Raw genomic sequence first — 25,604 nt, 5'->3', positions numbered from 1 at the left:
ATTCAAAGGTAATTTATTCCAAATTAAGGATGCTTTGAGAACCAACAGCAAATTAGTATCTAAGATTCAAAACAGTCAATAATGAAATAGAAAAGACAACCAGTGTTAAAACTCAAGCTTTGCTCTCAAAGTCTAGGAAACAAAGGATTCCATTTAAGACAATGAAATATTTATATACGAACACCACTGCTATGAAATCACTAAAACCTTTAAAAACCAATGATATACAATTTATCCCCCAAAGCAAGGTACTGGTTCTTCACATTCATCATGGGCACCAAACTGGAAAGGGCCAAGCAATCAACAATTCTCACTACTCAGGACTGGGACAAATGTCTCACTTAACTTCTAGAAAAAGGAAATGTCTGGACATAAACAGGGCATATACGTTAGAAAACAGTCCAATAAACAGTACTCTTCTCTAAGATGGTTACCGACCTTGTGATCTGTTTGTTACACCATGGAGACCCGTATGCTCGGCCATCTTGAAGAGCTTTTAAGACCAAAAGGTGGCACTCCCTGTAGCGTAGCAAAAGGTCAGCATCAGCACCACTTGTGGCATCTAGTAAACCCTCTACAGCCTATGGAAGAAAAACAGTATTCACAAACATGGATAATATAGTACTTGGCCCAACTATCAAAGCCAAAAAACAAAACCTTAACAAAACCTTAACAAAAACTACAACACACCTTCTAAAGCCTCCAGTGAACAATGTCTGCGCTCACCAAAACGCTTTTCACTTACCCTAACACACACACACACACACACACACTCTCTCTCTCTAAATTCTATCTAGTTTATGTTCACTGTGTCCTTCACATGACAGGCCCACTGTCCCTACACAGTCAAAGTCTAATGCTCCCCGCCAACCTTCCCACATCACCCAAGTACTTGGTATCAACCTATTCCTCTAAATCTAAACTGCTCTCTTTTTAAAGTTTAACTGTATTTTTTAAAAGATCTTAATAAAAAAACAAACAAAAAAAACCTTTCCCATTTCACCATCAGTAACTGTCACAACTACATTCTAGAGAAAATTACCTTATTACCAAAAAGAACTTATTTTACCTTAATTTTAAAATCTTCAGATAACCTAAGGAGATGATGGCAAGGGTCACTATATTTACAAACCTAGTCTCTTCCTGCACTTGCTTCAAACCTAGTCTCTTCTTAAAAGTAACATTTAAGAACTAACCTTCTGGAGCAATCCAAGAGCAGCTATGGCATCCCGAGAGTTTCGAGATAATACCACAACCTCCAAAAGACTTCTAAGAGCCTGAGCTTGAGGATTCATGGCCAAAGTTGGCGGGATGGCATGTAGGTGCTGCTCCAATTCTGTAATGCACTTATCATAAATCTGAGCTACATCATCTGTTGCCCAAGCTTGCTGTTTTAGAAAAGGAAACAACCAAGAAGAGATAAGCAATAATTTTTAAGATTTTTTTCACTGGCTTATATAGCAATTATAAAGTCTTTTATAGTATGTTTACACCCCTGAATTCTTTTGTTTTTAAAAAAACAACTCCCCTTGGGGCACCTGGGTGGCTCAGTGGGTTAAAGCCTCTCCCTTCAGCTCAGGTCATGATCCAGGGTCCTGGGATCGAGCCCCGCATCAGGCGGGGAGCTGGCTTCCTCCTCTCTCTCTCTGCCTACTTGTGATCTCTGTCTGTCAAATAAATAAAATCTTTAAAAACAACAACTCCTCCCACCCTGAAGATTTTATTTATTTATTTGAGAGACAGAGATAGCTAGTGAGTACAGCAGCTGAGAGGAGAGGGTTCAGAAGTAGGTTCTTCACCAAGGAGGAAGCCCAAACGCAGGGCTCGATCCCAGGACCTTGGGACCATAACCCGAGCCGAAGGGAGATGCTCAACCAACTGAGCCAGACAGGAGCGCCGCCCCCCCCCAACTTTTTTTTTCTCCCCATCAAAACATAGAGGGGCTCTTCCAGTCCCCTTCCTGAACTATTTGATCTTAATAACATTAGGTGGGGCAGTGCAAGGCAAGGATGAGGGGAAGGGTATTTCACTTGATTGAGGAAAACCCAGCAGACATCAACACAATCAAATAATCAAAGCAAGCAAAATAAATAATGGGGTAGGACACAGTCTAGGAAATTAGGTAATCTGAACAATGGAAAAATATAGTACTCAGATCAAGTGTCAAAGCATGATAGAATAACAACACAGCATCATTTCTGTGATAAATATATCAAAGATACTGGATCTGAATCTATTCCTGACAACATGTTGGACAAATGCAAATCAGGCCATTCTACAAAATAATTGGCCTATATTCTGCAGAAGTGTTTTAGTCATAAAAGAGGAGGAAAAAGTGAGGTGCTGTATCAGACTAAACTGGGGTAAATTTTAAAAATAAAACTAACTGAAATGTATGATTCTGAAATAGGTCCTTTTACTATAAAAAGGTGATATTGGGACACTTCATAAAACCTGAATGAGGTCTAAGGATTAGGTACTGTATCTGTGGTAACTTCCTGATTTCAACAGCTATACTACAGAATGTCTTTTTAGGTAACACACACCAAAGTTTTCAAGAGTTACTTGAAACTCAGGGTATCTTGTATTCAAATGGTTTAGGGGGGAAATGTTTCCCCATCCCTACATCTTCAACTTTTCTGTATATAGTTCAAATCCTTAGAAAATGTTTTTACAAAATACAGGCAAAGCCGTGGGGGTCACCATGTAAATTCCTCTAGTTAGACCAAACATGAAAATGAACCTCATGCATTTTTTTTAAAAAATCCCTCATATGAACACAACACATATGCTATACTCAGTAACTGTGGGTACATCACTTGCTCACAGGAAGGAAGTGACAGATTAACACCTAAAAACATTCAAATCAAAATGTTAAACATTCAATTTAATCCCAGGAAACAATTTACCTTCATGGGTTGAGCTAAAAATCCTGTGGGCTGACTTAAATCATTTGTGGGCAGGAAGCCAGGCACATTGCGTGCAAACTCTTCGTAAACAGCCAGCTGCTTTGGGTCCACACCACCAACCTGTGAAGAAGAAAACCTATTTTGACAGGATCCTCTTCACAAACTGAAGGCAAGTTTTTTGAAAGTGCAAAGTATGCATGGGAGTAAGCACAGGGGTTCTTCTGAGAAGGGAGTTACTACAAAATATTGATGCTGGATGCATGGCTCAGTATGCACGCATCTGCACACAATTCTCTGTGTTTCCCATTTCCCTGAATCATGTATAGAGTGCCCTTCATTTATAAATTCATTTGAGTTTTTCCACTGGAAAATGCCTCAAATAAAACCATACCAGTACAATTCTCCAATGGAACAGGTAAAAATGATCAGATTTCTCATATCATCTTCTCACCAACAGGTAGCAATAAAAACTTAAGTATCAGAAGGGAAGACCAAGTTGTGAAACACAAAAACTAACAGGGACATGAACTCTTTATGGGAGCACTTCAACAACTGGGAGGTATATACATCTAAGGTTATCTGTATTTATATATACATACACACACACACACCCCTTTAAGGATTTTATCTTTAAGTAATCTCTTAAAGTAATTTTATCTTGGGGCGCCTGGGTGGCTCAGTTAGTTAAGTGTCTGCCTTCAGCTAAGGTAATGATCCCAGCTCCTGGGATCGAGCTCCCTGCTCAGCCAGGGAGGCTGCTTTTCCCTCTCCCTTTGCCTGCCGCTCCCCCTGCTTGTGCTGTCAAATAAATAAATAAAATCTTTAAAAAAGAAGAAGAAATCAAATATCCAAAAAAAAAAAAAAGAGAGAGAGAGAAGGTAATTTAAATTTAATTTTAATCCCTCATGTGAGGCTTGAACTCCATCCCTAAGATCAAGAGTCACACACTCTACCAACTGAGCCAGCCAGACACCCCTATTTAAGGTACCTTCATGTGTTCTCCACAGATAGCCTTCAAATGATAGGCTGAGGTGGGATCTGTCTCAGAAATATCTAACATTTAACTCTACTGTCTTAGTCTTGGTGAAGAGTTTAAGCAACTAGAGCAGAAAGAAAACAAAGATGGGCAAGAGAGAGACAAAGCCCCCAATTCTCACTTTTAGCCTGATTTGCTCTGGCATCCGCTCAGCTTGGTATGTTAACACAACAGGATCACAGTACCTGCGCCCTTCTTGCCTAGCATGTTTTCTCAGTTCAAATTCCTGCAAATAAAAAAAAGTCACTGAGGTTCTTGTTATGAGGCATTTTCTTAAACAGGAAAAAAAAAAATACTTAAATGGCAAACGCTAAACACTTACAGTTGCTAATCTCTTGTCCATCTCAGGGCCTGCTTTTTCTACTGCAGTCTTCTGAATAAAACAGCAAGCTAATTCACAATTGTCCTGAGCTAACTGAGCAGCTGCCTGATCCATCATTTCCCTTTGTTGTGGGGATGCAGTCTATTGGAAGGGGAAAAGACAGAATGAAACAATGTAAAGTTTTCTGTGGATGGACAAGACAGATAAGAAAACAGGAAATGCAGTGCCTAGACAAATTTTACATGTTCTGACTTATGACTCATTAGCTATGACCATGAAATAGCCTAATAATCATCTTCATCTGTATACAAGATGAAAACAGTACTCACCCCCAAAATTTTACTTATCAGGCTATTATGAAAATGGTGAACAAATATGTGAACAGTAAAGCAGTTTAAAAAAAAAAGTCATTATTAACCATGACATGTAAGACCCAAAATTAATATCTGAGTTACTTGAAGAAAGAGTGTATGTTTGTGTGTGTTTATGTGTATACATACAAAGTCACTTTCCATTGTTTTGTATTGTCCTATTCCAAGTGTTTTAATCTAAATTCTTAATGATAAACAGAAACAAGATTATGAACTTAAGAATTTTTAAAATTCTTCATTTCTTTAAACAATATTTGGTTATCTACTACCTGCTGAACACTATGTTGAGGGATATAATAGTAAGCAAAAACAAACATGATGCTTCACCTCACAGAATTTACAATCTAAGAGAAAGGAAGACTTCAAATTTGGTGATATGCGAAGAAAAAGGTCTTTCAGGCAAGCAGTAAGATACTATACCAAAAACATAACCAACATACACGAAGGGCTGATGCAAAGCTGTTTTTCAGGTTGGTAGATATGCTCATTAACAAAGGTTCCCTGCAGGTAATCATAGCCATTCCAGCTGTTAAATTACGCATCATGTGATGAGCTGCTATTCGCATTCGAGATTCCTCAGAATCCAGGGCAAAATCCTTCCTGACTATTTGTTCACAAGTAGTCATAGCAATCTTAATCGATCGATCCACCACAGGATGGACCAGCTCCTGGACAGCCCGTTCAATTGCCTGGCGCACACACTGCTTCAACTGTGGATGGGCCTGAAACAAGGGAATCTAGGTGGGAAAAAACAAGTCAACAGCTTATTTAAGTAAGACAACCCAACTTTCATCAGTAATCACACCCATGATTTTGGAAGTTACTTCAGTATTAACCATTAACTACCAATTTCTACTTTAACCGATGAAAAACACAAGAAATAGAAGCTAAGCTACAAAGAGAGCAGTATTCAGTACACCTTATGATATATAAGAGACAGGTCTTCAGTTTTTTAAAAGTCTGATGGGCAAATTTTTTATTATTGGATGATTACCTGCTTCCCTAGTTAAAATTAAAATCTGTGCCTTAAGTACTCTTTTGTTCAAGATTTTTATTTATTTATTTGAGAGAGAGAAAGAGAGAGCATGTGAGCACAAGAGCCAGGGCAGGAGAATAAGGAGAAGCTGACTCCCCGCCAAGCAGGGAGCCCAACATGGGGCTGGATCCCAGGACTCCGAAACCATGACCTGAGCCAAAGGCAAATACTTAACAAACGGAGTCACCCAGGTGCCCCATGTGGCTTAAATACTCTTAAAGAAAGTGACTTCTTTAGCTGCTTCGAGTAATGCAAATGAATCAAATTTACAGAGAAAAAGATTTCTAAAAAAGCACTACTACAAATAAGTCCTCAGAATAGCAAACATTTTACACTACCATACACTGAAGCCATTTTGCTTTACTTGGAAGATTATTTCCAATCTTTTATCTCTAAAACAAACTATGCCCTAATACTCACTTGGTCTCTTTAACTCAATGACCTTGTAAGAAATTTTTAAAAATACTCATGATGGATACATAAAGTATTTAGATTACTGACAGTGTTATAAAGGGAACCACAATTTGTAGACACAGCCACCAACCCCAAGAAAATTTGGATGAGGGTTAAAATATCTCTTTCAAAATCCTTTTATGTTCTTTAAATAAAAAGGGGCTCACTGTATTAACATTACTCCCGTATTTGTGAACATTTTCAGTTTCTAAAAAACAAAGACCATGAATACTCCAAGTACCTGATTTTGAATTAAGTGCTAAGCAGAATAAAAGATAATCATCACACTGAACATACAGAATAACACACTACCTTTCAAATGTAGGAATTTTACAGACTTCAAATCAAACTTCCTTCTAGAACCAGGCTAGAGAAATATAACTAAAAGTGTTAAGTTAAGTCCCACTTCTAGACCCTGGCCTGGAGATTTCACATACACACATGGGAATCAGCTCAGTTCAAACTGTCTGCCAGGAAAGGTCATAATGCAAGGCTAAGGGTGGCATGATAATGGAAATAAAGAGCACAAAGCTGTAAACACACTAAGGATCTTTTGACCTGTGGAAGGAATTCCTGGCGATTGTGATTAGACTGCCAACTATTTACTATCTCAGGGTTTGGATATGAGGAACAAATATAGACGATGTCTAGTCACAGTAACTATTTTTAGAATAGGAAAAAAGCCAAGCTGTACTACAGAGCAGTTCCTAATTCCTGCTCTCTGCACAAAAGTCTACACACTAAGAATCCAGAAGAAAGGGGGAAAAGAAAAGGAAGGTGACCAGTTCATCTTGTCACAAAGTAGTAAATGGGGTATGGAGCAGTGTTTACATACCGTTGGATTTAGGGTAATGTGTGGTGCCAGGCCTGCAAGGGAATAGACGTTGATGTCGTGGTAGCTGTACTGCGGTTGTGGTGGAACCGTGGCTGTACAAGTGGTACTGGTAGCTGGTGTTGTAGAAGTTGCTAAATGTTAAGAGAGAAAATTAAAGCAAATAAAAAGCATACTTCTTGATTTTATTGTAACATTAGCAGGCTATCAAAGCAGTCTTTCACTAAATTAACTAGATTAGTCTCTTGGAGGACTTGGGGGAATGGCACAGGTCACATTTTTTCCACCCTAAATTACAAGAAAACTTCTATTGTTTTAACAGACATTTGAACAAACTATGTAAAACTATGTCAGTGACAGTGCCCCAGGGCAAATCATCAACTGTGAGGACATGCTTCATTAAGAAGTCCAAGCCTTGTTAGATTACTCTTTCTTACAGGTATCTATTTCCAGTCTAGGCTGTTCCCTGGTTTTACTTGGAGATTCTTAGCCATTGAGGACTGTGAGAGAATGAAAGCTGGTTTATCCTAACACACCTCCCAATCTATTTTCCCAACACTTCTACAGCTCCCACACTTCCAATCTATATGATCCAAGTATAATAATTCACCCCCCTCAGCCCCCGGCAGATCTAACTGGTTGTCTGGCCAGCCCAAGATTTGAGGAGTAACAGAGACCATCATACCATTCAGTTTCTTCTGAGACCTCAAACAATGTAAAAGATAACCTTAGTTGGGTTATGATTAATGATGCTTAATTAAGAATACCATATGAATTCCAACACATAAGACAATGCCTACACATAACTAACTTTTCCTTAATTTAGATGACTCACCAAAAAGTATATAAAATTTTAGTACCTCAGTACATGGAAAATTACAACTTGCTGTATGCATGAAGACGTATCATTTAAGAAAACCTTCTGGTAAGGAGAGGGCTAATTATGACACTTACTTGTGGTTGTGATAGGAGGGAGTTCTTCTGGCTGCTTGACATCTTTCTTTGGAGCAGAGAGTTGCTCATCTAAGTTCTTTAGGCGATCTTTATCCTTTAGGAGGTTTCCAGGTTTTAGCTCATTGATGTCTAATGCAAGGTTCTTACAGAGGACCTCAATCTCAAACTTCAAGTTTAACTGCATAATTCAAATATTCAAAAACAATTTTTTTAAATGTAGCTTTATTCACAATATATACTACTCTTACCCAAACGTTAGGGTTTACCCCAAATATACCCTACACTTCTATAAATTTTAATAATGTGATGGCACAGAATGTTCTAAAGGATAAAGCAGCAAGAAATTTACCTTTAAGTCATGTTCTTGATGTAGCTCTGCTAACACATTCATAATTGCCATCGTCCACGGGTTGGGTGGCCTAAAAACCTAAAGAAAAGCTATTATGTTAAGGGGGCCACCAAAATCATCTTTTAGTTTGTATTACTTAAAACAGCTATCAGGGGCACTTGGGTCCTAATTCCTTAAGCATCTGCCTTCGGCTGGGGTCATGATCCCAGGGTCTTGGGATTGAGCCCCGCATTGGGCTCCCCGCTCAGCAGAAGTCTGCTCCTCTCTCTCCCACTCTCCTCGTTTGTGTTGCCTCTCTTACTGTGTCTCTCTCCGTCACATGAATTTAAAAAAAAAAAAAAAACTTAGAAAAAAATAGTAAAATTTTAAAAATTAAAAAAAATAAAGTTACGCAACTTATACCCATATGGCCATAACAAAACCCTTGGGTTTCCCATCTATATATTTTAGGAAAACACCAAAACCCAAAGCCATCCTTTAAAATCATGCTACTTTAGCCTCTCATACTCGAAATCCGAGTTTCCCTGAGGAAGCCTGACTAAACTGGCTCTGTGTTCACAGAAACTAAAGGCATAATCTTTTGCACTTTTGCTGAAACAAACTAACTCTTAAAAATCAACCACCGGTAAAATATTAAAATCTACTCACCACACTACGAATGCTAGATTCTAAGACTTTGGCAACAAAGGGAACTACGTAGAGCAACTCTTGCTGTCCTTTAACATAAGCCTCAAGCAGCAAAGACTTTACATCCAAGTCCTAGAATAAGAAAAATATTTTTTTTAAACTGGGAATGTATTTCAAAACCCCTCACAAAGTACCAAAAGAAAAGTATCTTGCCAAACTCATTCCCAAATTAGGAATCAATATAATATGACTCTTGCCTTACAGAAAGGGATGACAGTCAGACCTTACTGGCTTCTGTTTATCCTGCTTAATAATGCAAGATCCTGAGCATGCAATTGGATTCAAAACATGGGCCAAACTCTTACAAACACCCAATCATCTTTAAAATAGCCCCCAATAAAGTCAAGATTTTTAGACATAATATGCTGTATGAACATTCTCAAGTTTTACATGGACCCCTGAAACTCACAGTGTGTAAGATGGGTTTATTTTTAGCTAGTGTGATCATTCCTAGCCAATGTCCCAAATTCTTCAGCAAAGAACGATCTGAAAAATTCGCTGCAGCTTTATCAGAAGTCAGGAGCACCTGAAATGGTACAGGATTAAGAAAGACAGAAAATGAGCTTAAGAAAAAAAAATTCTCAACTGAATGTTTGAATTCCTCCTTATCCTACATTAAAAATGAGCCCTCAATTCTGAGAACATACCCCACATTAGATCTATTCCATATTATCAGAGTATAACTATGCAAGGTTAAGGGGTCATGTATAGTCCTACAGAAAAGTATTTGAAAATTGAAGATTTTAGTGAGTTTTGAAGCAGACACACAACTGCAAATCTAGTTTTGAAGAGCCAAATTCAATTTAAATGATGATAAATCAATGCTTCCAAGTCATTCAAGACAACAAGCATATGGAGAAATGTAACCAATATCACAGTCCTTAGCATTATCTAGGTCACTATGTATCTCTACAGAGAACTAAAATAGCTTTCTAAAATACAGTATAATAATGCTTAAATCCTTCTTTTAAATTTTCTAGAATATCTATTCATTTCATTAATACGCTTCTTTTAAAATTTCTAGCATACCTATTTCATTAATTCTCTAGTTGTTACTTTCATAAGGGGGATATAACCACTGCACAAGTATGTTTTGGGGTACGTACACACATCCATGTGCAACACGTTACACCTTAAAATATGGCTATCAAATTGTAATTTCAATTTGTTTAAAAGAATCTTGAAATTTTGTTCCACAATATGTGCGTACGTTCCTATCCCAATCACAATTTTAATCAGATAAAAAAGGATGAATATAGTTATGTTCCTTAACCCTATCCAGCAACAGCAGAATGGCACAAAGTCAGCTGTGCAACAGAAAGAGCCAGGAATTCTTTTGCACTACAGCGTAACCAAGAATGGGGAAAATTCCCATCCACAGGTTTAAATATAGTGCTAGTTCCTAAACCAATGCCCAAGTTATTCATCAAAGAATGATGACAGCTATATGCTGGTTTTCTTGATTATTCTTCCTGAGAAATAAAATACCTACTTTTATAGAACAAGTGTTAGCACATTAGGAAAACTCGGACTCTGAACTGCTAAGAATCCTTCACAACAGCTATTCCATAATTACGGCTACAGTACAGAGATACATGGCACTTAAAAAGACATCAAAGACTCACTGCAACACTGTCTTTGTAATACATAAAAGTTATTAACGATCTAAATATTCATTAGCAACAAATACACAGACAATGGATTTCTGTAAGACAACTAAAAAGAACCTGAGGGACTAGAGCTCAGAGCATATTACAAATATGAAGAGGAGACATTAACAGAGGGCTAAGATTTAAAACCATGCATGGAATGATGAAAACAAAATCAGAATAGTAGAATTACTTTCAAAGTAAACAGTACAAGTCTATGTAACTAAATTCTTCATGAAATTAGTTCCGTATCTGAAACAAACCTTAGAGCAACTTTCACAGATAACCTAATATAGGCAACATATAAAAAAACAAAACAAAAAAAAAAAAAAAAACAGCAACACCGCCCCGAAATTTCTATTTGTACAATCAAGTATTTCCAAATTCAAAGCAGTAATGAAAAAAAACCAGAAGAACTAAATCTTACTTTGATGTTTCTGTAGGTCTCATTCAGAACCATCTTATTAAATTCAGGGTTCTTCAGCGTGTCAAGGAAGTTTGAATAGAGGCTGTGAAAGTTTGGCTCAATACTGACTCTCTTCATAACCAGGTACTGTGAAACCCAAGGCATAAATTCTTCCTTCACAGTTTCCTTTAATTCTTCAACCTAGCCAACCAATGCAACACAGGAAGTACACAATTAAAAGATAATACAGTTTTGTGGGTTTTTGTTGTGAATACTACAATATGTAGCATGTGGCTCCTTACAAAATCAGATGCTCAAGCACACTTCATCTCCCCGCCATCAGACACATGCTATGAAGTACAGCATATTCAATTCCATGTTAGTATAGTCATCTCTCAAACTGTGGGTTGATTAGGACTAAAAATCTATAGCCCCTTTCAGCTTTAAAATTATAAAACATGAAGTCCCTCACCCCCACCTTTCCCAACTCTCCATTTGACCAAAATTGCATAAGTTTAATAATCTTTGCAACCTGCCATTAAGAGACCTAACACCAGAACTATGTTTTCCTAAATTTCCAACTCCAGGAAACTTCTCTTCCAAAAGGACACTAAAGCCTTAACCCCCAATCAATTCTGGAGGATTTTGAAAGATGGTTTATGTGTAATATCTCAAAAATTACTTGTTCAGGCTAATATTACCAGCTAACACAGGCATTTCCAATGCCTTACATATAATCTTGAAAAGCAATGGTCATTTCTTGTGCTTTGTACAAAGTTACCTCAATTAGACATCTAATAAAAGCTCTGAATTGGTCTCTGGGAAAACATGACTTGCAACATGGTACAAATGAAACCCTCCACCATGACGAGACCACTGAGTTTATTTCAAAAGCCTGTAAAACTTGCTGCAAAACTAATGCTACTTAATGTCTACAAAAACCACAGCCACTAGTTGTATATCCTCATTCCCTTTGTTTTGATTCTATTACTTCCGCCTTTAAAGTAAAGTATTACAAAGGGTGCAGAATATCAAGTATAAATCACCCAACCCATTAGGGGTAAGAACAGACAGCATTCACAATGGTATATAAACCATTACATCATGCTCACCTTTTGGGTCATATTCGACTGTGAGAGATTATTGAAGATAAAAGCAATTTTCTCTTGGATATTTTCTGGGGGCTCTACAATTCTTTCAGTTTGATCTGTGGCCACAAGCAACGTGTCTATATTTGTAGTATTAATAGAAGGCTAAAACAAAACAAAACAAAACAAAAAACCATGAACTGAAATGCCTGCTTAACAAATCCCAGGAAAAAATGTATACTGATTCCTTCAGGAAAAAACATACACATGATATATACAGCTATATACTCCAAGTGTTGGCCAGAATATGTACTGATATAGTGCCTGTCTTTGGGAAATCTGGGGAGGGGAGATACAGAGGGAGACATGCTGGTCTTTATACTTTCAGTAGGCATGTATTACTTATAATAAAATTAAAATACATGCTCACTACTGGAGACATACAACATTAACAGACCCAAGGAAAGAAAGATTTACTTACTGGCACATCTTTCTTAAAGCTGACTCCGGTTGGCCTGGTGACTGTAACCGTTTTAGCAACAGTGGTGGTTGTTGAGGTGGTTACCATCGTGCTAACCTGACCAGCAAGGGGAGCTTTTGCTGGAACCTGGGCCTGAGCCTGTGCCTGAGCCAGTGCAATACTTCCAGGGGTTGTGATAGAGCCCTGCATTTTCACAGGAGGATCTCTAGACTGTTGTCCATATTCAATATACTAGGGGAAGGGAGAGGATAAGACATAAAAAGACTTTTTAATGAAAACTGAAAGTGCTAAGTTATACTCCTCTAACTTCTGAGAGGGGATATCCCTTACTCCCTGCCCCATTCGGGTCCATATTCCTATACATAATATACGTAACTAGATACCATAGGGCTCTCTGGAAGGTAAAACAGTATGTCTTACAATATTACAAGGGAACTAGACCAGCAAAACAACTTTCAAAACAGCCACCACCAATGCCTGCATATATACTTTCATAAATTCCTTAATATATGTAAAACTTTAACATTTTAAAATTTCTATACTAATTTTTAAAAAAGATTTTATTTATTTATTTGACAGAGCAGGAGAGCACAGGCAGGGGGAGCAGGAGAGGGAGAAGCAGGCTTCCCACTGAGCAGAAAGCCCAATGCAGGACCTGATCCCAGGACTCAGACCATGACCTGAGCTGAAGGCAGCTGCTTAACCAACTGAGTCACCCAGGCACCCCTTAATTTCTATACTACATTGATCTCTTTTAGTGGATGCTGATGAGAAACCTAAGGACCAAAAATGAGTTATTTCTCAGTAACTATATTACTATGAAACAAAGAAATACACTGTTGAAAGCCAAGTCAGCTAGACCCAAAGAAGCAGGAAGGCAGACTTCTTTCCATTTCACAGACCACTCAACCTCCTTTCCACACACAAATTAGAAAACTGATATAGGGCTCCTACCCTATTTCAACAGTCCATGCCTGAACAAAACAAAAACTACTACCCAGCCGCACCAAGGTGGCTCAGTCAGTTAAGCATCTGGCTCTTCGTTTCAGTTCAGGTATCATCTCAGGGTTGTGAGATCAAGCCCCAAGTCAGGCTCTCCCCTGGGTGAATAGCCTGCTTAAGTTCCCCACCCCCACCCCCGCCCCTTCCCAGCTCTAAACAAACAAACAAATGAACAGATAACTACTATCTAGATATATAACTTTATTTAAAAAGAACATTCTCAAGGCTTCTAAGTGGCACAGTCAGTTAAGCACCCTACTTTTAGTTTTGGGCTCAGGTCATGATCTCAAGGTCCTGAAATCGAGCCAGGTGTTGGGCTCCATGTTCATCAGGGAGTATAGGCTGCATAAGACTCTCTCTCCTCTAACCCTTTCCCTTGCTTTTGATAAAAAAGAAATCTTCAAATAAAAGATAAATAAAGGGCATTTTTAAGTAGGAAAGACCATCTCTGAATAAAGCATAGCACTTCAAATTGACTAAGGGGTGCCTGGGTGGCTCAGTCATTAAGCATCTGCCTTCAGCTCAGGTCATGATCCCAGGGTCCTGGGAGAGTCCCACATCAGGTTCTCTGCTCAGTGGGGAGCCTGCTTCAACCTTTCCCACTCCCCCTGCTTATGTTCCCTCTCTCCCTGCCTGTCAAATAAATAAAAATCTTTTAAAAAATAAATAAATAAAATAAATTGACTAAGTACAGAAACACAAATAACCTTTCTCTCACCCTCTATCTTGTTATAGGAGGTACTAGGAACCACTGCTTTGTGTGATCATTTCCAGGCCACCTCTCATCTCCACACTTCCTAGGTCTATATTCCCAGCTTTGAATTCCAAACACATTTCTCATCTTGGCCTTACAAAACTCTGCTTTCCTGTACTGTACAACAGTAATGGCATATTCCCCCCAAACCCCTCATGTGAATGAGTAACACTTGTGGCTCCCCTCCACTGGTCTTTTAGGTTAACCCATCACAAAAAACCTGCCCTCCTACAAACAAACCCAGCTGGATTAGGTGAAAACACTGGACTAAATTCTAATAAAAATTAAAAGTAGATTCATACTCTGATCTTTCTGATTTGTGTAAATATGACATTATAAAGCCATTTCTCTGATTTACGCAAAACAAAGTTAATAAAGATTAATTTTCTTGTTCTCTATAAGCAAGGTTTTGACCAAAGGCAAGACAAAGGTAGGAATATTAACCAATTAATCTAAAATCAATCACTAGAACAAAAGCTTACAAATTTCATGAATAACCATGTAAAGTGGCTTTTAACATATAATATCTAGGGGCTTTTAACATATAATATCTAAAGTGGCTCAGCTGGTTGAACAACTGACTCTTGATTTTTTTTTTTTCCTTTTTTTCTGACTCTTGACTTTGGTTCAGGTCATACCTCAGGGTTGTGGCACTGCGCCCCACATCAGGCTCCATGCTCAGCGCAGAGTCCACTTGACCCTCTCCTTCCGCTTCTCACCCGACCCCACTCACATGAGCACTCACTTTCTCTTTCATAAATTAAAAAAAAAAAATCTTTAAGAAAATGTACACTATCCCACGTTCATTTCCTCAGGGACTGCCTCCTTTTTAACAAGTACATCAAAGGAATCTAAGCAGGTGGTAAAAAGACTATATATTTTTTTAAGTTATCTCTACACTCAACATGAAGCTTGAACTCGCAAATCAGGCAGGAATTTTTTTTTAATAGGATTTTACTTATTTGAGAGAGAGCATGTGAGTGGGGAGGGAAAAAGAATCCAAAGCTGACTCCGCAATGAGCACAGAGCTCAGTCCTGAGATAATGACCTGAGCTGAAAACAAGACTCCGACGTTCAACCGACTGAGCCATCCAGGTATCCCATGCAAGAATTCTTATTAACAGTAGAAGATGTCTATACTTTAATAGCAGTATCAGGCTAAAATAACTGATAAAAGCCTTTATTAAATGAAGCAAAACCACTGCTTAGAAAAGATCATCCAAAAACAATTTTTTTCATGACCTATTATTAGGCCGCAAAATGAGCAACAAATAGTATACATATTATAGCCTATATAGTGCCAATCATTAAGAAATCTTAATGCCAGTCCCAGCAAATCCAAAATCAAATTAAAGTAAGCTCTCCTACTAAAGAGATTTTAGGTATTAAAAGACACTTACCTCCTGTAAATGATGTGGAAATTGCATAAAGTGACTGATAGAAGCCAAGTGCTGACAATACTGGGGATAGTCCTTCAATCTGCCAACAAAAACATTCATTCATTCATTCATCACCTCATGTACAAACAGAAGCAGCAAAATTAACAAATTTTCGTTCAAATGCTAGTCTAGGCCACTTGCCCCATTCTACCTAGGAAACACCTACTTGAAGAGATTGCCAGATAAGAGCATGGAAGTAAGGGAGAGAAATATCTATGAACTTCTTTTTACATCAGAAAACATTATCCTTTGTTTTTTAAAGTTCCTATTTCAGTTAAAATTTGATTACAACAAGCCATTAAAATCACTATCTGGGAACAATTTCAAATGCTCATTAACAGGTAAAACGAAAAACAATTCATAGTTAATCCATACAATAACACAGTTAACCCATACATACACAGTTAATCAACACAATTTTAAAAAGGAACTACTGAAACATACAGTAAAACAGATTAATTTCAAAAGCATCAGCCTAACTGCAAGAAGTCAGACTCATACACAATCTCTATGGTTCTGCTTACAGAACACTAGGGAAAACTAGAAAGAAATCAGATTCAGGATTGCCAGGGGTCAAAGAACTACAAAGGGGAAATAAGAGAATTGCTTAGGAGTAACAAATTTTCAAGATCCTGATTGTAATAGTGGTTCTAAATTCTGCGAAAATTCAAAGAACTGTAATCTAAAATGGTGCCTTTCTGGGGAGCCTGGGTGGCTCAGTGGATTAAAGCCTCTGCCTTCGGCTCAGGTCATGATCCTGGGGTCCTGGGATAGAGCCCCGCATCGGGCTCTCTGCTCAGCGGGGATCCTGCTTCCTCCTCTCTTTCTGCTTGCCTTTCTGCCTACCTGTGATCTCTGTCTGTCAAATAAATAAATAAAATCTTTAAAAAAAATTTTTTTCTTAAAAAAAGAAAAATAAAATGGTGCCTTTCACTAAAGTATACTTAAATAAACAACAACAAAAACAGTATGTCAATTTACACTTTTCCTACCACTTATTTGATAATTGTAATGAACTGTTTTCGCTTCCTCCCCTACTTCATACAGATGTTAAGATACATATAATAATGGGGCATGGCAAGAATTAGTTGATAAATGAGTTATTATTTCTTCTTGTATTAAATAAAGATGCTTCCGGGGTGCCTGGGTGACACAGTCAGTTAAGCATCGGAACCCTGGTTTCAGCTCAGGTCATGAACTCAAGGTGGTGAGATCAAGCCTCATGTGGGGCTCTGTTCCTCGCAGGGCTTGGTGTGGAGTCGGCTTAAGATTCTCTCCCTCCCTCTCTTTACCCCCTCCCATTCTCCCATCCCCTCTCTCTCAAATAAATAAATCTTTAAAAAAGGGAGTTAAATGCTTCATAGGAAACCTATTCACTCACCTATTTTTAAACCTATCTAGTGCAGCAATCCCAAAATAATACATTTTGGAACCAAAAGGCTTGCGTAAGGCTTCAAGAACATATCGCAGGGCCAGACCTAGTGCCATGTAAGTGACCAGTCCTTTTTCAATTATCCCACCAAACAGGCAGGCTGTTATATGTAACTCTTTATCAGGGTACTGGGGGAAAAACCGATATTCTTCAAACAAGTTCCTCAGCATACAGTTAAAGACTTCTCGTTCCCTCTTTATGGTAGAATCTTTAAACCTCTGTAACATTTCTAATACCTAGAAAAAGCAAGACAAAAACAAAACATGCATAAAGGAAACTATGATGAAAAGCATTCCTTAAATATTCTTCAAAGAATTGTTAAAAAGAATGTATTTTTAAAAATAAAATCTTTAACGTGGGGGGAGACCGGCTGGCTCAGTTGGAAGAGCATGCATCTCTTGATCTTGGGGTCGTGCATTCGAGCTCCACATAGGGTGTAGAGTTCCACACTGGGTGTAGAGATTACTAAGAAGAATAGATATACTTTAAAAAAAAATAGATATACTTTAAAAATAGATATACGATATATAATCTTTAAAAAAGGATTCTTAACCAAGATATTTAACAATATACTGAGCCTGAGACGAATATTAAATCTCAAAGGGTATACATACACATACCAGAACACTCTGAGCTGAATTTCTAAAAACTTTGAAAGGGAATTTAAGATTTATATAAACCATCAAGTATTAGAACATCCTAGACACTTACCTCATCAACAGACATAGTTGGATGTGGTGGGTGATTATATATTCTCTGAAAATAGCTGTTTGCTTCATCATCTATTTCTTTACTAAAGTGCTGATTTGCCTCTGGCCACACCTGAGACAGGTCCGCTGTTAGAAACAGAAAGGCAATCAGTGGGCATTTAAGCTCTTTCCCCAATCGTCCACTTTTATACAGAGAGCCAAAGAGAAAAATACCCTTTTAATCTTAAGGGAAAAAAGAAATAAAAGAAAATGAAGAAATGATTAAGTGGTCAAAGATCAATATTCAAGTATTCTGTGTACATATAAAAGATTTTAACAAGTGCCTTAGAAATGTAGTTCTACCTTAGTATTTTATCAGGTTTTACCAAACCATGAAAATTCACTACATTCAAATCCACACTGCACTTGTCCTTAACACAACCTCACTTGACATTAACAAGTCTTTACTACTTATAATAAAAATGACATCTAACATATAAGAATTATCAATGCATGTGCATAACACACTGATGTAAACACAAAGCATGCTACAAAACATAACATTCAGACAAGCCTTTCACACTAACGTTTTTAAGTCAACTGTTATACTTTCAAATCCTATATAACGAATATCGGGTCCCAACAACAAGGGTATTTATAGGTAAACGATACCTACATATTTACAAAGAGGACTTTTGACTTTGAGAATTAATTTAGTAAGGAGGTGAAACTTTAAAAGCTGTTTTCCCAAGTTACATCAGATATGTCATGCGATGATTATTACATATAAGGCTACATACATCATAAAGCTTTAACCTTAAAATAAATTGCCTTATATAAACGGTCAGGTTGAAACAAAAATTTGAAATTTTCATAGCTGCTCCTGAATTGTTTAAAAACAACAAAAGAACACCACCAACACATTTTCAGAATAAGTATAAGATTTATATACATACATTTAAATGCTAAAAACCGCTTCTTTTTACTGTATTTCTTACTTTTAGAGTAACGCCCCTAAAAGAAGCTACCTCTTATTAACCGTCATACTCTTCTAACAATCCAAATCAATGGTGGAGAAATAACTCAATTTTTTATTTCAGTAACTCAAAGTTTGTCAATTAATTCCCACTGACCTACAAGGCACATCAAACAATTGCCCCTACTAACAATATGTTAAGTCAGTTTTTTTGTCCACATAACTGTAGGGGCAACAAACTGGAAATCTAAAAAGCTTTATGTACATCAGTCACACTTCACAATCACAGACAACACTACCACTTACAAGGTTTCATCTTACTCTGCTGGAATGTAGGCTGGTTCAATCCAGAGGTGCCCAGTTTCCTCTGTACAAAAGGATCGTTATTCACCGCAGGGAGTCCAAGAGCCCCAGTTCCTATACCAGTCAGGCTGCCTGTGCCAAGACCACCTACTAGAAAGAAGGAAGGCAGCCAGAAGTCTTATCATTACTCATATTCTTTACTTACATCAAAGATCTAGGTTTTTATTTAGAAAGACAGTGTCTTTGTAAATTTGCTTACAACAATATTTAATTTTATACAGATCTAAACTAATAAAAGTAGATAAAAATGGGCAAGGTGGGGCATCGGGTTGGCTCAGTTGGTTAAACACCTGCCTTCGACCTAGCACTTGATCTTAGGGTCCTGTGATCCAGCCCTGTGCCAGATTCCCTCAGGGAGTCTGCTTCTCCCTCTCCCTTGGCCCCAACCCATTTGTGCACACATGCATGCTCTCGCTCTCAAATAAATAAATCTTTTTAAAAAAAGGAAAACACAAAAATGTCTTCAGCATATAGAATTATACATTTATTTATATTCTTAGTAAGACTAATATACAAATCTTTAACTGTACATTCTCATAGGTGATATGCTATATAAGATAGTCAAACTAAGAGGAACTGGTTTGCTTTTAACGCTGATTGAAAACTAAAGAATTTCATAGTATCTTCTAGTTAGCACGAACCAGGACTTACTTATTCTACTCAACTCTAGCCAACAGAATTTATAAGAAGGCCTTATTAAGGAAATTAATTTTGACTTAAATAAATCAACAATCAGGGCTAGAACCATACAAAAGAAATCAGGTTACAGAGTCATCACATTTTCAGTTCTTAAATTTTGGTACACTGAAACTTATACCCTGAAGATAAAAGATGCAGATAGCTTAGGAGGAAACGAATGGGTACAGGAGAGGGGGGAAAACCTAACCTTTACTTCAATATAAAGTTCAAAGCCAAAACATTTGAAATAACTAAAAAATTTTAGGGATTTACTATCATTTCCAAGGTAGGTGAGGTATAACGAAGCAGAACATATACCTGAATCTCCTATGTGAAATATTTTCTACCTTTATTATTTACTGAATGATTCATAAAGCTGTGAATTCTTTATCTGAACCTCCATCTTTCAGAATGTCATTAACACACTTGTTTATATTATCACTTGGTAAAACAGAATCCTTATAATCTAAATTAATTAATATTATAATAGTACAGTTTTCTCTTCCCAGCTTTGAAGAATGAAACCATCTCACAATTTAAACAGCTTTCATTACAACAGTGACTCCTAACACCTTACCCCACACTAAAGCACAATGAGATTTACAAATAATCTGCACTCTCATCCACCACTGCTCCCCCTTACCTGGAAGCTGTGATGAAAGTCCTCCAATACCACTGAAAGCAGTTGTCTGATTTGGGGTTGAAAGGGGTGGAAATGCTTTTGCTGGTGATTGAGGGGTACTGAATGCAGAACCCAAATTTGGAGGAAAACCCTGCATACTCTGGGTGTGAGGGGCAGCTGAACCACCTATACTAAGAGATGCCATTCCACCAAGAGGGTCAATCTAAAGAAAAACATTATAAAAATGTATTAAACATACTTTATGAACATACAGACATATGATACAGGTAAAGAAATCTTTAGCTCTTCATATGCTTAATCAGTAAACTGCAAAACCCCGAGCAATCATAATACCTAAATCCTCAAATCAACTGTGCTAGTCTTTTTTCTTATTATATCACAGAGTAGGTTTCAAGAGTTAGCCTCTGCCAAAGTATCAGAGCCATAATGAGGGATACAAAACTTCAAGAATAACACTTAAGATGAACTGCCCTGCAGCCAGCACTCAGCAGTGACACAGAACAGTTGTTAGGTCTTCAAAATTTCCAATAAGCCCCTTTATACCAGAAAAGAATCTCTCAAACTACATTATTTCACTTTCCACACAAAAAAAACTTAGCAATCAGAAATAAATCTTCCAGTCAAAACAAATCAATCTACTCAAAATGTGAAGATCTTGAGGGCTGGAGGAGATCAGCTCTAATTTAAAACAAACAAACAAAAAAACAAGGTAAGCTATTTGCCAAAAGATCTTTTAAAATATCTATAACTGCATTTTCAAGCTTCTTAGTTTGCGTCATTATTTCAGACGTTCGTGACATAGAAAATGGTACACAAAATGCCTTTTATAAAGTGGCCCCTGAAGAATCACTAAACATTCTTTTCTTAAACCCCAATCTGCCAATCAATGCAGATGAAAAGAGAAGTGGAATATGTTGCTCCCAGAGAGAAGGGGGGTGGTTGGTGTCAGGGAGTAACTTAAATGTACCTTGTTTTTAAAAGAGCAGTTCAGTTGAGAGCTGAAGAGCCCCAGTTATAACAAGTCCTTATGCTCTAGCACTGTTGCTTGGCCCGTGAAGCTACAAACAAGACACATCAGGTTCAAAGGCAGTGCTTATTTCTCAAGTCTAAGTTACTCTTATTTTAAAAAGAAGCCCTTATCATTTACCTCAATAAGTTGTTTTGTACCTTTCCTCTCAGAGTCATGTTCTATTTAATGATTAAAGTCTATCCTCAACTATAATGCCTATTTATGGATCTCCTTTAAAATGTAGTAGTGGATGTTAGACATGCAGGTATCCATAAGGTAATAAATTTAGACAAATTTTCATTTGACAAGTTACAAATGATGTAGAAGTTTATTCTATTCCAAGTCTATGAACACATACAGATGTACCAGTTGTAGGATTCATTTACCTGAACAGGAGAAATGGCATCTAAGCTGCTAGCACTAGGAGGGCGTCCTTTTGGCATAACTCCAGGTGGAGGCTGTCTGGCCTTGTTCATAACATTACTGCAATTGGCCACCATGGTAAGGATGGTTTCAGATAACTCCTGAGAAACACTCCTAACGACAGAAGAGAAACACAAAATTTCACTTAGTCAGAACACCTAAAGAAACAAACCTGATTTTCTTTTTCTTTTAAGTAGGCTCCATGCCCAATGTGGAGCCCAATGTGGGGCTTAAACTCACAACCCTGAAATCAAGACCTGAGCTGAGATTAAGAGTCGGATGCTTAACCAACTGAGTTACCCTGGCACCCCCATACCTAATTTTCTAATAAAGAAAACCTGACAGAACATATGCCTAAATTTCCACCATACCCCATGTCTTTGCATCCATCACTAAACAAGGGTTTTCTGAGCAATGGCTCTGTCGTGGAGATACCTAATTTAGACCCTTGAAACTAAACCTTTTGTATGGTACAACAAATGTATTTTAAAAAACACTCCAAGAAACATTACATATACTCATTATATACTCATTTTGCCAAAAATTATGCCCAAACCTGAACACAGCAAAGCCAACAGATAAGAAAACTTAATACTAGTTTCTCATATATACAAAACATTTATTTAAGTATAGATAAAAATACCATATACATGTAGTCACTACACCTGTCAAGCACATAAAGAACTGATTCCTAAAATGTCAAGTAGGATAAATGTTTAATGAAAAACCCACCTTCTCATCTTAGTAGAAAACCCTTATACTCCTAAACTCTACACAAACTTTATTCTGTCTTTAATCTTTCCTCCTAAATTCAGAATATTACTACTGCCATCAAGAAGTAAAAGTAGTCAGTCAGAGAAGACCATTATTTCATGTTTGGGAAATGAAATATAAAACTATACATCAAATCACTACAGTACAATCTACAAAATTCTTGCTTGAACCAATATGAGAGACATAGTGGCTCCAACATGGATTATGAATTTAAATAACAATGAGTTGGGGTTTTTTTTCATCTATTAAAGCAGGAAAGAAAAATATTAACAGATCATGTAAAAGAAGAGGGAGATGTCAAGTACTACAAGTGTGAGTTTACTTATTTACTTTAGTACTGTTAATTTCCAGAAGATGCTGCAAACAAAGACATTCCAAACAGAAAAAAAACACGACTAGCTCTCTCTAGCCTATATATATCTAAGTTCAAAATACCTACTCCCATGCAATTAAAACTTCATGGACATACCAGTGTGATCTCTTAGATTACCAAATATTCCACTAGCAAGGCTATGAGGAAATAGACATTTTCACTGCTGGTGGTTATACAGAATGAAAAACTTCCTAGGGAGGGAAATTTTCCAGTAACTAATAAAACTATACATGCATTTCCATTTATTCCAATAGGCTCTGCTTCTAATGGTCCCAAATATATACTAGCAAAGATGATGGCTACAAACACTATTTACTGCAACACTACTTATGATATATAGCAAAAATAATCAGAATGTCCACCGATCAGAAAATGGTTTAATAAAGCACAAACATCTACTCAATGAAGTACTATGCAGTAACTACAAGGAATAAGAAAGCTCTTTGATTCTATGGAGTAAACTGCAGAATACCTGATAAAACGAAAGCATGTTGTAATAGAGTATACAATATTCTCCCCTTCACTGTAATAAAGAGGAAAATACACAAATACTTTTTTAAAATGCAAAGATAACCCCCAAATATAAATGAAAATGGTTACCAAACAAGAACAAGGTGGGGATAAGAGCCACAAAGAACCCTTTTAGTTAAAAAAAGAAACCATAAATAAATAAATAAATAAATAAATAAGGAATCATTCCAAAGACATCTATGCCATGGGTTAATGGCTTATTTGTGGAGCATAAGGAGTAACACGGAGGACATGGGGAGATGGAGAGAAGGGAGTTGGGGAAATTAGAGGGCGAGACAAACTATGAGAGACTGTGGACTCTGAAACACAATCTGAGTATTTTGGAGGGGCGGGGGGGGTGGGAGGTTGGGTGAGCCTGGTGGTGGGTATTACGGAGGGCACGTATTACATGGAGCATGGCATAAACAATGAATGTGCATAAACAATGAATGTTCATAAACAATGAATTCTGGAACACTGAAAAGGAATTTTAAAAATAAATAAATAAATAAACCATGCCAAAGACATGTATGCCATGGGTTAATGGTCTCCACTAGTAAATAATAATCACTATGTTGCAATGAATACAAGAGGCGTTCAATTTTAAGACACGATATTTTATGTATTACACAAAGAGGAAATAAACTAATTTTAACTGTTAAGACATCACTAATGATATGAATCATTTCAGATGTTAAAATATTAAACGGACTGACAAGCTATGGTTAATTAAAATATTCCTTATTATTTGGAAAAAACTTTCTTATATTCAACACAATTTCAAACTTAAAGAGATCAGAATATTATGAGGGACTCCCATAAATGCTTTACTCACCAATTAGTTACATTTTGCCCAATTTGTTTAGCCAATCTCTCTATACTCTCCTCCAAAAAGTGTATGTGATAACGTTATCTTTTGTCCCTAAATACTTCACTACGTTTATCCTAAGAACAAGGACATTTTCTTAAAGAACTACGTAGAATAATATGTATCAGGAAGTTTAACACAAATAAGCCATATTCAAATTACATCATTCCCACAAAGTACTTCACTGCTATTATTCCCCTGCATCATGATCCAATCCACTGCACTGCTGTCACTTCTTTTAACTAGAGAAATTCATCAGCTGTTATCTGTCTTCCTCCAACTTGATTTTTTTAAAGTTATTTTATTCAATATCCCTTGATTTGAGTTTGTCTGATATCTTATATCTTAGATGCATTTGTTGCAGGACTACCACCTAAGTTACATTATATTCTTCTCTGTGCATTTTATTTTTTGTTTTTATTATTGTTTTAAGTAATCTTGATACCCAATGTGGGGCTTAAACTGAAAACACCCCAAGAACAAGTGTCAGATGTCCCTTCAGTGTATTTAATTAGGATGCATATCATACAGAGAGCTGGTGATCACTTTGATCTGTAAGTTAATGTGGCATATGTCAGGCTTCTCCACTGAAATGTTATTTCTTTCCCCCTTTGCTATTATAAGGTAATTTGTGGGGAGACACTCTGAAATTAGGTGATTGTCCTGCTCCTCAAACATTCTCTACGACTTTTAGCAGCCACTGAAGTTTGTAACTCCATCATAATTATTTCTATATTTATTAACTAGAACTTTCCTTCTTTGGCATTTACATGCATCAATAAATCCTTCAACAAGATAGGTTCTTCTAATACAGCAACAAAAGAAATTAAAACCTGGAGTTGGGTAAACCACCTCCTTACAAATAAATACAAAACATTTTATCCAATTTCAATATGCCCTTAAATTTCCAGTATTTAATTCTAGTTTACTTACTTCCAGGTGGATTACAATGTACAAATGTGAAAGGCAAATTCTAAAACTAAATTTTAGAACATTAAGAACTTACAGAGCAGGGTTTCTCAACTATTGCATGATCAGTACTATGGACTGGGTAATTCTTTGTTGCTGGGAGGCTCTACTGTAGACTGTAAAATGCTT

At 37.0% G+C, this 25,604-nt stretch overlaps 1 protein-coding gene and 2 non-coding genes across 10 annotated transcripts in view; all 3 read right to left on the bottom strand.

Moving 5' to 3' along the window:
* The window catches only part of CNOT1 (CCR4-NOT transcription complex subunit 1), a 106,766-nt gene that overhangs the window by 16,222 nt on the left and 64,940 nt on the right, over nucleotides 1-25,604 (bottom strand). For 4 of the 8 annotated variants that reach the window (XM_045989212.1, XM_045989216.1, XM_045989214.1 and 1 more), the window contains exons 17-36: nucleotides 21,945-22,095; nucleotides 20,550-20,751; nucleotides 19,172-19,318; nucleotides 17,912-18,036; nucleotides 17,150-17,436; nucleotides 15,730-15,808; nucleotides 12,574-12,804; nucleotides 12,117-12,257; nucleotides 11,026-11,205; nucleotides 9,359-9,475; nucleotides 8,911-9,021; nucleotides 8,263-8,340; nucleotides 7,914-8,091; nucleotides 6,963-7,093; nucleotides 5,079-5,375; nucleotides 4,268-4,408; nucleotides 4,067-4,171; nucleotides 2,910-3,029; nucleotides 1,197-1,388; nucleotides 439-581 (exon numbers count right to left, since the gene is read on the bottom strand). In XM_045989212.1, coding sequence (XP_045845168.1) covers nucleotides 439-581; nucleotides 1,197-1,388; nucleotides 2,910-3,029; nucleotides 4,067-4,171; nucleotides 4,268-4,408; nucleotides 5,079-5,375; nucleotides 6,963-7,093; nucleotides 7,914-8,091; nucleotides 8,263-8,340; nucleotides 8,911-9,021; nucleotides 9,359-9,475; nucleotides 11,026-11,205; nucleotides 12,117-12,257; nucleotides 12,574-12,804; nucleotides 15,730-15,808; nucleotides 17,150-17,436; nucleotides 17,912-18,036; nucleotides 19,172-19,318; nucleotides 20,550-20,751; nucleotides 21,945-22,095 — 3,156 coding nt within the window. The remainder of the gene's footprint in view (nucleotides 1-438; nucleotides 582-1,196; nucleotides 1,389-2,909; nucleotides 3,030-4,066; nucleotides 4,172-4,267; nucleotides 4,409-5,078; nucleotides 5,376-6,962; nucleotides 7,094-7,913; nucleotides 8,092-8,262; nucleotides 8,341-8,910; nucleotides 9,022-9,358; nucleotides 9,476-11,025; nucleotides 11,206-12,116; nucleotides 12,258-12,573; nucleotides 12,805-15,729; nucleotides 15,809-17,149; nucleotides 17,437-17,911; nucleotides 18,037-19,171; nucleotides 19,319-20,549; nucleotides 20,752-21,944; nucleotides 22,096-25,604) is intronic. The other 4 variants (XM_045989215.1, XM_045989220.1, XM_045989213.1 and 1 more) reach the window with 2 other exon arrangements.
* On the bottom strand, nucleotides 10,209-10,346 carry LOC123931945. Its single transcript, XR_006816363.1, has one exon. It is a non-coding gene; the product is annotated as a small nucleolar RNA SNORA46 (small nucleolar RNA).
* On the bottom strand, nucleotides 21,509-21,644 carry LOC123931946. Its single transcript, XR_006816364.1, has one exon. It is a non-coding gene; the product is annotated as a small nucleolar RNA SNORA50 (small nucleolar RNA).

Source organism: Meles meles, chromosome 19, assembly GCF_922984935.1.
Source record: "Meles meles chromosome 19, mMelMel3.1 paternal haplotype, whole genome shotgun sequence".
Lineage (NCBI taxonomy): Eukaryota > Metazoa > Chordata > Mammalia > Carnivora > Mustelidae > Meles > Meles meles.
This window is presented reverse-complemented; position numbering and strand designations above follow the sequence as displayed.